Raw genomic sequence first — 16202 nt, 5'->3', positions numbered from 1 at the left:
GAAAATAAACACCTCCATAGAAGCAGTCAAAAGAAAAAATATAGTCAAAGATGGTTGATGGCGGTAAATGATGAGATATATTTACTCATGAATAGTCGTACTTGGTAGCTTGTGAGAATACATAATATGCAAAGGATGGTTGAATACATGTGTATCTTCAAGAAGAAGGAAGATATTCTAGGAATTTAAGAACCAAGGTTTAAGGCAAGACTTGTAGAAAATGGTTTTATTCAGGTTGAGGGAATTTATTATAATGAAATATTTTCACCTATGATAAAAAGATATTCTATAAGGGTACTTATGACAAATGTTAATTAATATAATCTCGAGTTAGTAGGACGTCAAAACAACTTTCTTACATCGAGACCTTGAAAAGACAATCTACAAGGAACAACCTAAAGTTCTTGTAGAAGTTAATTCTAAGGTATGTTTGTTGAATAAATCTTTTTATGATTTGAAAAAAAAGTCTAAGATAGTGGTATAATCGGTTGGATGAAATTCTTCTTAAACATGATTTTGTAAGAAGTAATTATGACAATTGTGTATACATATTTAAGAAGAATGAGAAAATAATTCTCTACATCCTTCTATATTTTGATGATATTTTAATGGCATGCTCTAGAAATGTATATAGATAAGCTCAAGGAGACTTTAAATGCTGAATTTTACATGAAAGATCCAATGATACTAAAATAATCGTGGGTATTGATATTGTGAGAATCCGCAAAAAGAGTGAATTATTCTTATCTCAATATAGTTACTTAAAGAAGTGGTGGGAAGTTTAGAATATAAGATGCTAAAACCATCAACATTCCTTGGGGTCATCACACAAAGCTTTCGGTTAAGCAATGTCATGAGGAAGAGAAGAAGACAATGTAGATTACTCCATATGGAAGTAGTGTTGGAAGCATTATGCAAGGTATGGTTTGTCGTAGATTGAATTTAGCATATGCAAATAGCATAGTAATTCGGTTTATAAAAAATCATGGCCTAGTTCATTGGGTAGCTTTGAAGTAAGTATCGAGGTATTTGAATGGTTAGCTAGAGGGTGGTTTAAATTACAAAAAGCAAACTCAAGAGTAATACACATTAGAGGGTTTTATAAATTTATACTATGTTGGTAATTTGGACAACATAAAATGTCTACCAGGTTTTGTATTTATGTTGTTTGGGATAACTATAAGTTAGAAGGCCAATCAACAATCATTGTTCGCATTATATGTTAGTACAAAAAATATATTGCCCTTCTTGAAGAGATCAAGGAATTTATATGTTAAAAGGCATGATTGAGGAGTTAGATACTACTCAATAATATGTAAAGATAAATTGTGACATTTAAAGTGGACAAAACACATCAGCATTCATTTACACTTTATAAGGAAATGATATAGTCAAATTAGATTCAGGTTCAAAGAGTTTACTCATAAGATAAATCAACAAATATGTTCACCAAATCATTGTCAAGCAAGGTTCAACCATTGCTTGGACTTGATCAAATTTGTTGAAGAACGATTCGAGCTTTGGAGAGAGCTACAAGGTGGTCGGTGGTCAAATTGACACCATAATCAGTTTGTAGTCAAGGTGAATAATTTTTTAATATACCTTAAAACCTTAAGTGCGAAAAAAGGAAAAGACATATTTCGCTAATGTCAGTTTTTCAAGCTTGTTTGAGGATCAGTTTGTTAATCCCTATGGAGACGATAAAAAAACTTACTTTTGTTTGCTGCTTTACCACAAAAACAAAATGGTGTTGTTGTCTTGGATTAGTGCTTAGATATTAAAAGCATCACAACAGTTTTTATATTTTGAAGCTTTATACATTTGTCTACATTGTATATATACTTGTTTTGTATAACGTTTGCTTAAGTGTTAATTAAGAGTAACTTCAGGTGAAGGAGCGACTAGACAAGCAAAAGGAAGCACCAAGAAGGAGCGTCTACTAAATAAAGGCGTTGAGCTAACGACGTAAAGCAAGCGCTTGTTAGGAAACAACCCAACTTCTTAAATTTTTAACAGCTTTGCATTTAAGTAGTATAGATAATGTTGGTGAAAGTGGAGGAAAAACATGAAATTTAGGTGCATATTTGAGTTTCAGCTCAGACCTGCTCTCGCTGAGCGCGGTCTGATAGCGCTAAGCGCAACTTGTGGGGCTAAGTGCGCCATGCTGAACCAGTGAAAATTCTTTTTACTCTGCCCTTTTACCCACTCTTACCCAGGCCATTTAGAATAGTGTCAGTTCCATGGTTTTGTGATTGGCATAATTTTGCTAAAACATGGTTCTGAACTGATGTTGAGCAAGATGTTGAAACATCTTGTCCTACTGTCATAACATGTTCAGTTGTTAGGTGTTTTGACAAATGTTCTTCCAGATGTTATGACATCCTACACAAGAACATCCTGACAGTTCATACTGGTTTTTATCCTTGAAAGATTTGATTGAAAAACATGAGAATCTGGAATATTCAGATACTCATTACAGGTGCGGACAATCAAGGAATGTATGGGACAAATGCAGGTTTATTTTGATTTTTAGAAAAAGAATCTTTGAGATTTATTTAGAAAACTAATATTTGATTTGATTTGTTCCTATTTTGTGTGAAGATCTTGCAGCTGTTTTCATAAAGGAGATGATTGGATTTATTTCAGAGTTCGAGCCCATACTGCAAGAGTTTATAGATAAGGACTGAGTAAACCTAGTTTTTCTAATATTCACAAATAGAAACCGCGTGCGTAAAATAAGGGTTGGTGTTTTGGGAGTCCTTTAAGTTTTTTTTGTGTTTTGTTCTTTGTGTCACTCATGTATCGTCTGATGATACATTGAGGTGGACGTGTGTTCTCACTCTTGAAGCTTTTAAGCAAAAAAGTTGAGTATTGTTCTTGGTCAAAGTTTTTAGGCAAGATCAAATATTATTCTTAGTTGAAGTTGTGAAGCAAGACTAAGTATTTTGTTATTTTGAAACTGTGATCTTTCTATTTGGTTCCTCTGATCACTGGTTATATGGTTGTGTTTATAACTATGGTGATTGGAAGTGGGATGTCGAATTCTCATATCTAGATGTTGAATTCTAGGTAGAAGTTGCACCGGGTAGGGATTAGGAGATAAGTTGTAAATGAGACTGTTTAGGCTTTGAACTAGTACTACTAATAGTGGATTTCTTTCCTAGCTCGGTAGCCCCCAAATTAGGTGTTATTGCACTGAATTGGGTTAAAAATTCACTGTGTTATTTATCATTCTCCATTTAGTATTCAGTTTTAATAATTGTGTTGTAAGTTAGCAGATGTTAAAACATCTGTCTTAACATTGTGTGTTGTTAGGACAACTGTCTTGACATATATTGGGTAAGTGTCAAAATTTTAATTGGCATCAGAGCAGACACCTTGTTATGTTTACTGGGTGAGCTCTAGGGAGAATGTTTCTGGTACTATGGATAAAGAAGAAGGATACAACAACATATCACATTTGTTTGATGATTCTAATTATGACTGGTGGAAAGTCAGAATCGTGGATTTACTAAAATCCATGGACAACAAAGCTTGAAAGGTTGTTTTAAAAGGATGGGAGCATCCTGTTAATAAAGACAAAGAATGGAATGTTTCCTTAAAACCTGAAAAAGATTGGTATGATAAGGATGATAAATCTTCTCTTGGGAACTTCAAGGCTCTGAATGCTTTATTAAATGGAGTAGTCAATACTACCTCCTGTCCCATTTATAAGAAAAGATTCTCTTTTTAGATACATTGAATAAGTAATGTATCCGGACAATATGTTGTCCAAATACATTATTTATTCAATGTATCTAGAAAGAGAATATTTTCTTATAAATGGGATCAGAGGGAGTAATATTTTCAAGTTGATTAACACTTGTAATGTATCCAAGGATGCTTGGGAAATCCTCAGGACAACTTATGAAGGCACATCTAAGGTAAATATGTCTAGGCTTTATCTTCTCACTTCCAAGTTTGAAAAATTGAAGATGAATGATAATGAGACTATCCAGCAATATCATACGAAGATTCTTGAAATTGTAAATGGATCTAGTGCCTTGGGAGAGAAGATGTCAGAAGAAAAACTTGTAAGAAAAATCTTTAGGTCTCTACCTAAGAAATTTGACATGAAGGTGACAACCATTGAAGATGCTCATGACATCAGCATCATGAAGGTTGATGAACTTGTTGGCTCACTTCAAACTTTTGAATTGGCTATTAGTGACAATTCTGAGAAAAAGAACAAAGGCATAACCTTTATATTCAATACTGAAAATGAAATAGGTCAAGCTGATTTAGATACTGAGGAAGGACTGTCCAATACCATTGTGTTACTTGGGAAGCAATTCAATAAAATTCTGAAGATAATGGATAGAAGAGGATGACCAAATGTCAAGAACATCTCATCTGACATCAAGAATGATAATGATTCTCAAAATAATACCAGACTTGAAGAAAAGTCCAATCAAAGCAAAAACGTTCAATGTTATTAATGTGAAGGATTTGGTAACATTAGACCAGAATGTCCAACCTATCTCAAGAATTCGAAAAAGGGATTGAATGTATCTTGGTTTGATGATGAGTCAGAAGATGAGTCTACTCCTGAAACTGCCAAGATGATAATGGCTCTTTCTAAAAGATGGGTAGATGAAGTAGAATTTTGTGATGAGAAAGATATCTATAAAGACCTGAATGTGTATTACAAGGATACCTGTGACAGGTGTGAAGAAAGTCTTAAGAGAATAGAAGAACAAAGAAAGATCATTGTTGATCTGGAGAATGAAAAAAAGAAACTTTTGCGCATTGTTTATCATCTTCAAAGAGAGATAACTTTCTTAAATTCCAAGCTTGACAGCTTAACAAACTCTTTAAAAATGTTGAACAATGGAATTGGGACGGTAGCACGATTCTTTCTTAAAAAAACTTCTTGAACGATATTCTCATGGAAGGAGTGTTATAGACACTTTCTTTAAGACGTTGAAGCCTTTCTTCAATAGTGCATGAGTTTTGCTGTAAAACGATGCTAACCACTTTGTTCAGCATCCATTGATACGGTGGAGTGGGGAACCTACAAGATTAACACTACAACACTCAAGTCAATATATGCAAAATAAGAGTGAAATGAAATTGTGTCTGAAAACCATTACCTCGATTTGGCGCCTACTCTATTTATAAAGAGGAAAATAACGAACTAACTACTTGCTCACTATTCTTTGCAGATGGCTATTGGGTGTGCTTTACAGTTGAGATCTCTTGTGATCATAAAAATAATTATCTCCGTTGATTAGGAATATTTCGAAAGGAGTCAAACCTTTGTCAAATTACAGATTAGGGTCGATAAGGTCGGCTTACGCCATCCGAGATCTTTCTAATTGGCCTAGAATATATATATTTATTTTATAAATTTATAGATATCTTATTCAACATTTTATAAAAAATCATCACACAAATAAACATTTAAGTGAAACTCAAATTAATTTATAATTACCATTCATAAATTTATTCATCAAACTTATTTTCACTATCACTTTGGATTCTTTTTTTTTCCTCCATTCATCTCCTTATTTTTTATCTCTCTGTGTTTGGTTTAAAAGAGAAATTATGAAGAGAGAAATAGATAAGAGTGTAATTTTGTAAGAGGAAAGAAAAATATGAAAAATAAAGTATATATTGAATATTGATTGGTTTAAGTGAAAAAGAGATGAAATAGAAAAGAGAGAAATGTTGTATATTTTAAAAAGTAATATAATGTCCTTATGATAAATAAGATTTTTAATTTAATTAATTGATTTTTTTAATTTAAATTTAATTAATTAATTATATCTATTTATAAAAAATATTAACAATTCTTTTAAGTAAAGTGATAAATTTTTTTTATCATTGTAAATAGTCAAAATATTAATTAAATTAAAAATATAAAAATATAAAAGTAAAAGTATAAAAGAAATTTAAGAGGTTAGACACACTCTCTCCTTCATTTCTTCCCTACTGGGAATGGATAGCTCTCTTGATCCAACTAACAAGTGTCAGCTGAGGTACTTCACCCATTCATATTTCTTCCAAAAATAAACCAATAACTTTTCACATTTCTTATATATAAAAAAATAAAGAATAAATGGCGGGACCCATCTAAACAGTTAAAATCGGCCGCCCAGTTTGTCGTGTCTATCGTCTTCGTCATTTGACTCTCTCTCTATTTTTCTCTCTCTAAGCTACTACTAATAAGCTAATCTACCTCTGTTCTCTTTTGTTTCATATACAGTCCTGTACACTTCTTCTTCTTTACTCAATCCTTCATTTATTACACACACTTCCCACAATACAATACTCACTCACCATCATAATCTCTCTCACTCTTCTTTTTCTCCATCTATGTTTCCCTTCTTCCATTTTTCCCCATAACCATGACGGGTACTAATCAAATCAGCCCCAGTGAATCCAGGGTAATCATCATCTTACTCTACTTCTTAATCTTCCATCTCTCATATATTTTCAACCCCTTTCTTCTTTTCCTGTTTTGTTTTAAAGAAACTTCTAAATTTTACCTATAGTTTAGTATTTCCTAATCCTTACTGGTTCCAATGGTCTGTTTTCTTCTTTATTTCTGTTTTTTGTGTTGGGATCATGTAATATTTCTGTAATTTTCCTAATTTTTTTTTTTTTGTGTTTTTGCAGAGTGTTGTTCCTTTGAATACCTATGTACTAATTTCAAATTTCAAGCTTGCTTACAATCTTCTCCGACGAGCAGATGGAACATTCAACCGAGATTTAGCAGAGTTTCTCGACAGGAAAGTGCCGGCAAACGCGGTTCCCGTCGACGGGGTATTCTCATTCGATCATGTAGATCGAAACACCGGTCTATTCAATCGAGTTTATCTACCGTCTTCGGTGAATGAATCTCAATGGGGTGTTATAGATTTAGAGAAGCCATTGAGCACAACAGAGATTGTTCCTGTTATAATATTCTTCCATGGAGGAAGCTTCTCTCATTCATCAGCAAACAGTGCAATCTACGACACGTTTTGCAGAAGACTGGTAAGCCTCTGTAAAGCCGCGGTTGTTTCGGTTAATTACCGACGCTCCCCGGAGCATCGGTTTCCATGTTGTTATGAAGACGGTTGGAATGCACTCAAATGGGTGAAATCGAGAAAATGGCTTCAAAGTGGGGTGGAAAAGAATGTCCATGTTTATATGGCGGGTGATAGTTCAGGTGGGAATATAGTTCATCACGTAGCAGTGAAAGCCTCTGAGGAGAAAATCGATGTTTTGGGGAACATTCTTCTTCATCCATTGTTTGGTGGTGAAAAGAGAACAGATTCTGAGATTAGATTAGATGGAAAGTACTTTGTTAGATTGCAAGACCGTGATTGGTATTGGAGAGCTTTTTTACCAGAAGGTGAAGATAGAGACCATCCAGCTTGTAACCCGTTTGGCTCTAAAGGGGTAAAGAATCTAAAAGGACTTAACCACTTTCCCAAAAGTCTTGTTTGTGTTGCTGGTTTGGATCTTTTGCAAGATTGGCAATTGGCTTATGTGGAAGGTTTGAGGAAGTTTGGTCAAGAGGTTAAACTTCTTTACCTTAAGGAGGCTACTATTGGTTTTTACTTCTTGCCTAATAATGATCATTTCTATTGCCTTATGGAGGAGATCAAGAACTTTGTTAATCCTAATTGTTAATACTACTATTACTACTAAACCTTACCCTTACTTAACAAAAGGTTCAATTTTTCATTTGGGTTATTATGTTTTTTTTAGTGTTTGTACTTTTTTTTTATTACAACTTAGTAGTGTAATGGTGTGTACTTATAGAATTATGAAGCATTACTAACTATTATTATAACATGTATGGTGGTTAATTTAAGAGATGAGATTGAACATTAGGTATTGAAAATTGATTGATGGTTTTGTATTTGGGGATTGTATTTTCCTCTTGTAGTGCTAATTAGTGAAGGTTATTACATGGAGAATATTCCAACCTATTATGAATGTATGATATAAATATAAATATATATAGTTATATTATTATATAGTTTGTGTTGGATGTTTGCTTTTGTTTTTTAGTTGGATTGGATTCTTCTTTTGATAGAAGCCAATGGCTTGATTGTATCTGTTGTATTGTGCTATAGTTCCAATTGAACAATTTTATTTTCTTGTGTCTAAAATAGTGTTGCACTATTGCTTGGATTTTGTTATGTTTGTAGTATCATGATAATTGTGGAAAAAGTTGGGCGTGGGGTTACTTTTTTGTATTTCATAATTAAGGAAAATTAAGACCCTAAAACATTTGGGTTAAGATATTTTCGTTAATAGTAGTTCTCAAAACATAAAATCAAATACACAATTATACACTTGTTGTCTATGTTTGGTTTCATAGTCGAGACATCTATAATTGATTTGGACGTCTAGAATTGATTTTGACGTGTTTGGTTGATCTCGAGCAGAATTGACTATGTTTTTTAAAATTGATTCTACTTGAAGCTAAGATTTGTAGCTTTTGATCAAAGGTAATTTTTACACTAGAATTTGTTGTTCAACTCACTTTTATCCAGAATCAATTTTATATAATCAATTCAATCAAAATTAATTTTTTTCACCACAGAACCACACACTTATTCGTTTTAAGAGTTAAAATTATAATCATTAATTTAAGGAGCTAATAGAGGTGGAGTGAAAGCCTAAAACAACAAAAAAGTTGAAGAATAAAATGAAAAGGGTTTAGGGTGGGAGGCCTATGATATAGGACAAGGTTAAATAAGTAAATTTTGGAATGACTTGTCCATTTGACTAAAAAAGTAGAAAAAGTTTAACCTTTTGTTTTTTCCTTACTATTCTAAAAGTGTCACTCTTTTTATTTTTTGTCGTTAGGACCTTCCAAAATATAAAGCATGCCTATATCATCTTTAGCATCTGAATCATCAGAAAATGTATATAATAGAAGTAAAAGGTAGTACTAGTGCACTAGTGGTAAAAAAGATGAAGAATTTACTTTATTCTCTGGTTTACCACCCCTCTTTTCATTCTAGTTACATTAAAAAAAAATAAAAGTAAGATTCCTCTAATTTCTTTTGTAGATTTAAATTTTGACAATTTTTTAAGTAGCTAACACAACTTAATTTTGCTGTTATTTATGTTTGCTAAATATTTAATTAAAAAAATAATTAATTATAAATTTAATTATAATTAAAAAATATTTATTTTTTGAAAAAAAAATTAATTAATTGTATTTCTTTTATACACAGATGAAATAATCATAATCACTAGAACTCAAATACAAATAATCATAAGAGACAAAATTCGATCTCTATTGTTTACATTCAATCTAACAATATTGATTTTTTTTGTCGGTTGAATTAGAATATGCGACTTAATTAACTATAAATTTGCATGTGATTAAAGATAATTGTTGGTAACCTATGATATAATTGAACCTTGTTGGAGGGAATGAAGCTACTAGTAAACCCCATCCACCAAAAAAGAACATGAAATGAAATGATTTCATGGCAAGAATGATTGAATCATAAATTTCACCATCTTTCAACATCAATCTGATTAATTCTTGTCATCTTTCCAATTGCCTATTCAATCAGGTTATGTTTGGAGTTTTGCTAAACATCAAAAACAGGAATTTGGCATTCTTTTGAAAGGCAAGAGCCCTTTATTTATTACTTTTTTTTTTTTCTAGTGGTTGGGAGTTTTGGATGTATTCTTTATTAGGGACCACTTTTGGGAACCAAAAATGAAATCCAATTAAAAATATTAACACATGTTGGGATTGCTTTAAAGTGTTTTAAGTGTAGAAACAGCTAAGCTTAGACAAGGACATGGAACCTTGTCTTTTATTGACTTTTTTTTGCATAGGATAGATAGATAGATAGAGGACATGTTTTATGGTTGTTATTATTAATTTTTGGATTTAAGCTTTATTGAAAAACTTTCTTGTGCATATTATTTTATGTCTTATTGTTATTTGTCCTTAGTAAATTAGCTGTTTATGTCTTGACAATATTCCTCAATGCGACAAAATGGAGAGTCATTGTCAACTAAAGGGTTTTCTTTATTGGAGTTCATACACAAACAACTTCAATTTTGTTTGGTCGGTAGCTTGCTTCTTAATTTAAAAAAATATCGTAATTACCGACTCGCTCCTATTATTAGGAGAATACTAATGTATTAAATATTTTTCTCTGATTTTTATAGAGTTTTATCTTTTCCATACCTAAACTTAAATTCCAATAAAATATTTGTTTTCAATTCCAAGATAACTAATTGAATTTAAAATCTACTATAAATGAATACATGTATTTTTACTTAGGGTAGCAAAACTGTTGGAACATATACAAAGTATTTTGATAAATTAAATGGACAGAAATTGTTATCAGAGAAAATGATATGAGAAAATAATAGAGAGAATATATGAGATGAGATGTAAATTTTGACATTAACAACAAGTATTATAATTGAGGGATATTTATACAAGCTACCAAAAACAAGTTGAACACAAAAATAAAAAAAAAGCTAAAAAGTTTAAACTCGGGCCCATAATCGGCTACGCAAAATGCTGTAATCGGTTACGCCTATTCAAACCGATACCCAAAAGTTGAAAATACATGATCTAACCGATTACCCTATTTCCCGTAATCGGTTATGACCTCGACAAAACCAAATTCCAACTTCCAAAAGTGCTTATTTGATAAACTGTTCACACCATATCCCTCAAGTAATGAAACCCCCATCTCAATAAGCTTTCTCTTCCCATGTGCTATGGGATTCTTAGCAAGGTTAATGGTTGAAACGTTATCAACTAAGATTGTGACATCTTCTCCAACATTGCTGCCCAGCTCCCCCAACAAATTCTCAAGCCACACAACTTGGCACACACATGACGACACAATGATATACTCGGCCTCACAAGAAGAGAGTGCAACCACTGGTTCTTTTTTAGAACACCAAGAGATTGGTGCTCCTCCGAACATAAATACATAACCAGCCGTAAACTTTTGATCATCTTTATCTCCACACTAACTGAAATTGGTATAACCGAGCAAATCACATTTTTTGCCCGTATCTGTTGCGGGAAAGAGAATTCTGCAGCCAAAAGTACCTTTGACGTATCTTAGGATCCTCTTAACTACTACCAAGTGAGACACCTTCAATTTCTCCATGAATCTACTCGCAATATCGACACTAAAAGCCAAATCTGGCCGCGTATTGCGCAAACAACGTAATGATCCAATTAATCTTCTATGTTGCGTTGTATCCACATTCTGTTCACCATCATTTTTGGACAGTTGTAACCTTGCTTTAGCTGGTGTATTGGCAACATTACAATGCTCCATATCACACCTCTTCAATATCTCAAGTGCATACTTCCTTTGGTGCACGAGTAGTCCCAATTTTGACTTGTGGAACTCTATGCCGAGAAAGTAAGTCATAATCCCAAGGTCACTCATTTCAAATTCATCCATAAGCTTCCTCTTGAATTTAGAAATACTCAACTCATTACTGCTCCTGATCAACAAGTCATCAACATATTGTTAGAACAATAATTGTTCTGATCAATAATCTTAGTTTTGATGATAACAATGTATATGAATTTTGCACAAGATAATGTGGTACTCTAATCCTATGCAATTTCCTTTTCAGGAAATATATAAAGAGTATGCACAAATCAGCGCTAAGAAGCTTTGACTCAGAAGGTTCAGTATGCAACTTCAGCACATGGTCTGGCAAGACATCAGAAGATGGTCAAGCAGAATCAGAACATGGTCTATTAGAAGCATCAGAAGAACTTGAGTTCAAAAGCAGAAGCGCTGAAGTCATGGAATCACGCTCAGAAGCATATCAAGATCAGAAGATCAGAAGATGCTCTGCACCAAGCTGTTTGTACTCTGATGATATTCAACGTAGTATTTACAAAGAACAAATCAGAATCAAGTACTAGATGGCAAGCTACGCTGACTGACAAAAGGAACGTTAGAAGCTATTAACTCCAACGTCAGTAGTCACAACAAACGCAAGGCTCGAGGTAGTTGACAAAAGAGTGAAACATTAAATGCAATGCTGTACGGAATACGCAAAGCATTAAATGCTCCCAACGGTCATCTTCTCAAACGCCTATATAAATGAAGTTCTGATGAGAAGCAAGGTTACCAATTCTTGACAATTTCTGTGAATATTAACTTGCTGAAACGCTGTTCAACTCAAAGCTCAGAAACTTCATCTTCATCAAAGCTCACTACATTACTGTTGTAATACTTTAGTGAGTCTAAGCTTAAATCTGTAAGAGAAATATCACAGTTTGTGATTATCGCTTTTAAGAAGCAATTGTAATACTCTTAGAATTTGTTTACATTAAATTGTAAGGGACTAGAGTGATCGGGTTGTGATTAGTATACTCTAGAGAAGTCTTAGAAGGTCTCTAAGCAGTTGTTCCTAGAGTGATCGGGTTGTGATCAGTATACTCTAGAGAAGTCTTAGAAGGTCTCTAAGCAGTTGTTCCTAGAGTGATCAAGTTGTGATCAGAAGACTCTAGAAGACTTAGAAGTTGTCTAAGTGGAAAACCATTGTAATCTCGTGTGATTAGTGGATTAAATCCTCAGTTGAGGTAAATCACCTTGTATAGGGTGGACTGGAGTAGTTTAGTTAACAACGAACAAGGATAAAAATACTTGTGCAAATTATTTTTATCTTACGAGTTTTTGAAACTACACTTATTCAAACCCCCCCTTTCTAAGTGTTTTTCTATCCTTCACATATAAGCAAAGTAAGATCACATCTTTGCTTGCATCCGTCTTCACATAGACACCATGCTCGGAAACACATTTCTTGAAGCCAACGTCGATTAGGAAATCATCTATGCGTTTGTTCCAAGCTCTTGGAGCTTGTTTCAAACCATAAAGCGCTTTCTTTAATTTGTAGAATCTTCGCTCTTGATTTGTGACAACAAAACCAAGGGACTGTCTACATAAACTTCCCCTTCAAGTGGACAATTCAAAAACGCGAATTTCACATCCATTTGATACACTAATCAATTGTTGCGATGCGCGAAGCCAACAACTAGCCTTATGGTTTCTAGCCTAACAACAGGTGCAAACACCTCATCAAAGTCTATATTTTCTCTTTGCAAAAATACCTTCGCAACTAGTCGAGCCTTATGCTTGAAAATTTCACCTTTCGGATTTGCCTTTACCTTATAGACCCATCTCACACCGACTGGCTTCTTTCTTTTTGATATATCAACCAACTCCTACGTATTGTTTTTCTCGATCCATTATAGTTCCACTTTCATCGCACACACCCATTTTGGATCACTTAATGCCTCTTCCATGCTAGCAGGCTCAGATTCGACCATAAGCGCAAAGTGAATGAAATCACCATCATCATTGATTTTGTTGTCCCGAAATAATTCACAATCCATTTGTCTCTGAGGCAAACCTTTTTGCCTAGCTTTTTTTCTACTGTGTTCCCCAATTTCGGCTTCGACAGGCTATTGTTTAGTGCCTGCAGCAACCTGATTTTCTACATTTTCACTGCCGTAATGTGTTACAGGATTCTCTTCACCGATTACGCCTTCTGCAACACCAATTCCAACAGCTTCTAGTAGCAGGAAATCGCGTCTGTAATCAGTTACGCCATTATGGTAACCAGTTACAAGACCTGTCAAACCAGTCCCAGAACTGCTAAACTGCTTCAGTTCGTTAACCACGACATCTCGACTAATCACAATCTTCTTGTTTTCAACATCAAAAAATTTATATCCTTCAGTAGGGTGATAACCAATGAGCAACATCTTTTCACCCTTGTCATCCAACTTCTTTCGAAGTTGACCCAAAAAGTGTTGAAATACTATCGAACCAAAAAATCTCAAACGACTCAAGCTTGGTTTAAATCCAGACCATACCTCTTCTAGAGTCGCCTTATCAAGCTTTTTTGTAGGGCACCTATTCAACAAATAGGCGGAAGTATTCAATAAATAGGCGGCTGTAAAAAGCGATTTCACCTCATAACTCTTTCGGCAAGTCTTTTCCCTTTAACATGCTTCGAACCATGGTCTATCGAATGATTCTTCCTCTCGGAAACACCATTCCACTGTGGCATGTAGGGTGGCACGACTTCATGCATTATCCCCTCTTAATCACAATACTTGCCAAACCCATTCGGGGTATATTCTCCTCCACCATCTGTTTTGAGAATTTTAAGCTTGTGACCGCTTTTCTGCTCAACTATGGACTTAAATCTTTTGAACACATCAAATAACCCATCCTTTCTCTTAATTAGGTATATCCATAGTTTCCTACTAAAGTCGTCGATAAAAGTGACAAAGTACCTAATGCCATCATACTAGTTGACTTGCATTGGACCATACACATCGAAGTACACCACCTTAAGGTGATGCTTGGTTCTATGACCTACATCCTTGCTAAAACTATTCTTGTGCAATTTCCCTTGCACACACTCTTCACACATCTCAGCTGAAATATTGATTTTTGGCAACCCGGTTACCATACATTCCTTTATAACGCGTCGAGGTCTCGAAAATTGAGATGTCCAAAACAGTAGTGCCACAACCACTCTTCTCGATTTGCCGATGTAGTAAGACACCTATGCTCCATAACTTTCAACTCTATCTTGAAAGTCCTATTGACATCCATATGAGCTTTAAGGACTAAAACCCCGTTTCGGACAAAAACGCTCAAACTCAAATCAAACACAAACTCAATTAAATGGATTAGGGATGAATATTAATGTCCTAATTATCTGCCTTATATTCATATTTTTAATGGAGGAAAATTAAAATCCAACACAAACTCAATTAAAATACATTTTTCCTATCAAATTTAGGATAACTTTAGAACAGAAATTCCTGAGTAGAATAGTATTGACATTGTCATATCTAATCTCTTTATAAGCAAGAGTATTATTGGCATTGTCATTTCTAATCTCTATATAAGCAAGAGTATTATTGACATTGTCATATCTAATCTCTATATAAGCAAAATATTAGTTAATAAAAAGTAATAAGCTAATAAAATTGCGATATAATATTCCATTGGTCAACAATACTTATTAGAAAATGCCATGGCTATGGAGCATTCTTTTGGACAAGCTTATAAAATTATTACTATGATAATGTGAAAGTGTGACATTGTAAATGAGACACCAACTTCCTAAATAGTATTATTAATGAAGTTTGGACAAGAATGAAAAAACAAAATATTCCCAATATGATATTGCTTGTAGACTTTGAATGATTGTAGGTCAGTTGGACCCGGCTATACCAAACACCCTGCCAGGAGGTAATCCTATATTTTTAATCCATATATATAGGACCTACTTTGGTTTCACTATCTAGCTAAGTCTTATTCATACAATAAACTTTATTTTATTATTTGTGATTAAAGGGTTGGAGGGTAAAGTCATGGCATCTCATCATGTATGCAAAAAATTATAGATTAAGGAAATGTCATCTCAAATTCTCAATATCAAAATGACTATTTTGACCTCCTAAAAAGAAAAAAAATTGAAGGAGTTTGTTTAGCCAACAATATTCAACACCGTCCTATTTTATTTATATATTTTTATTCCTACCATACCAACAAGCTTAATTAGTAAAATTACATCAACAAAAGGGGAGGATTGAGGTTTATTTGGTTCAAGTATTAGTTAGTTTGATACAGTATTTTTTTTATGTACATTTTGTGTTCAATGAAGAAATGAATAGGATGTGAGAACTTTGTTGTTTTCTATGAATTTATTTAAAGGTCATTAAAATATGTCTTTAGAACACTTGTTTAAAAAATTTTTTTGTTGAAAAATAATAAATTTTAAAATTCTTAAATAATTGAATATACCACTTTTAATATAATGTTTAATTTGTATTATGAATAAAGAAAAGTCAATTTTATTAATAAAAGAAATATAAATTATATTTATAGGAAGAATAAAGCATATTAGTTTATGGTGTGCTGTATAATAGAGAAAAAAAATAATATTTTTATATCATATAGAACAGTGAAATATTATAATAATAAAATAATATTTTTAATAAAATATAAAAAAATTAATATATTTTTTAGATTAATAGGTATTGATATAATATTGTTTGATTAACCAAATTCATATTTTATTAACCAATATTTTACATTTCATTAACGAACTTTGTTTTACTAAAAATAATTTTGAATATCTAGGTCTTTATTAATCAACTTCATTATTTC

At 33.0% G+C, this 16202-nt stretch overlaps 1 protein-coding gene across 1 annotated transcript; it reads left to right on the top strand.

Moving 5' to 3' along the window:
* The first annotated feature begins 6161 nt into the window (after window positions 1-6161).
* LOC131610192 (gibberellin receptor GID1B-like) lies at window positions 6162-7952 on the top strand. Its single transcript, XM_058882076.1, has 2 exons — window positions 6162-6428; window positions 6661-7952. The coding sequence occupies exons 1-2, from the start codon at window positions 6390-6392 to the stop codon at window positions 7660-7662; spliced, it is 1041 nt and encodes a 346-aa protein (XP_058738059.1). The 5' UTR covers window positions 6162-6389; the 3' UTR covers window positions 7663-7952.
* Window positions 7953-16202: the final 8250 nt, after the last annotated feature.

Source organism: Vicia villosa, linkage group LG6 (assembly GCF_029867415.1).
Source record: "Vicia villosa cultivar HV-30 ecotype Madison, WI linkage group LG6, Vvil1.0, whole genome shotgun sequence".
Classification (NCBI taxonomy): Eukaryota; Viridiplantae; Streptophyta; class Magnoliopsida; order Fabales; family Fabaceae; genus Vicia; species Vicia villosa.
Note: the sequence above shows the minus strand (reverse complement) of the source record. Positions and strands in the feature narration are given on the sequence as shown.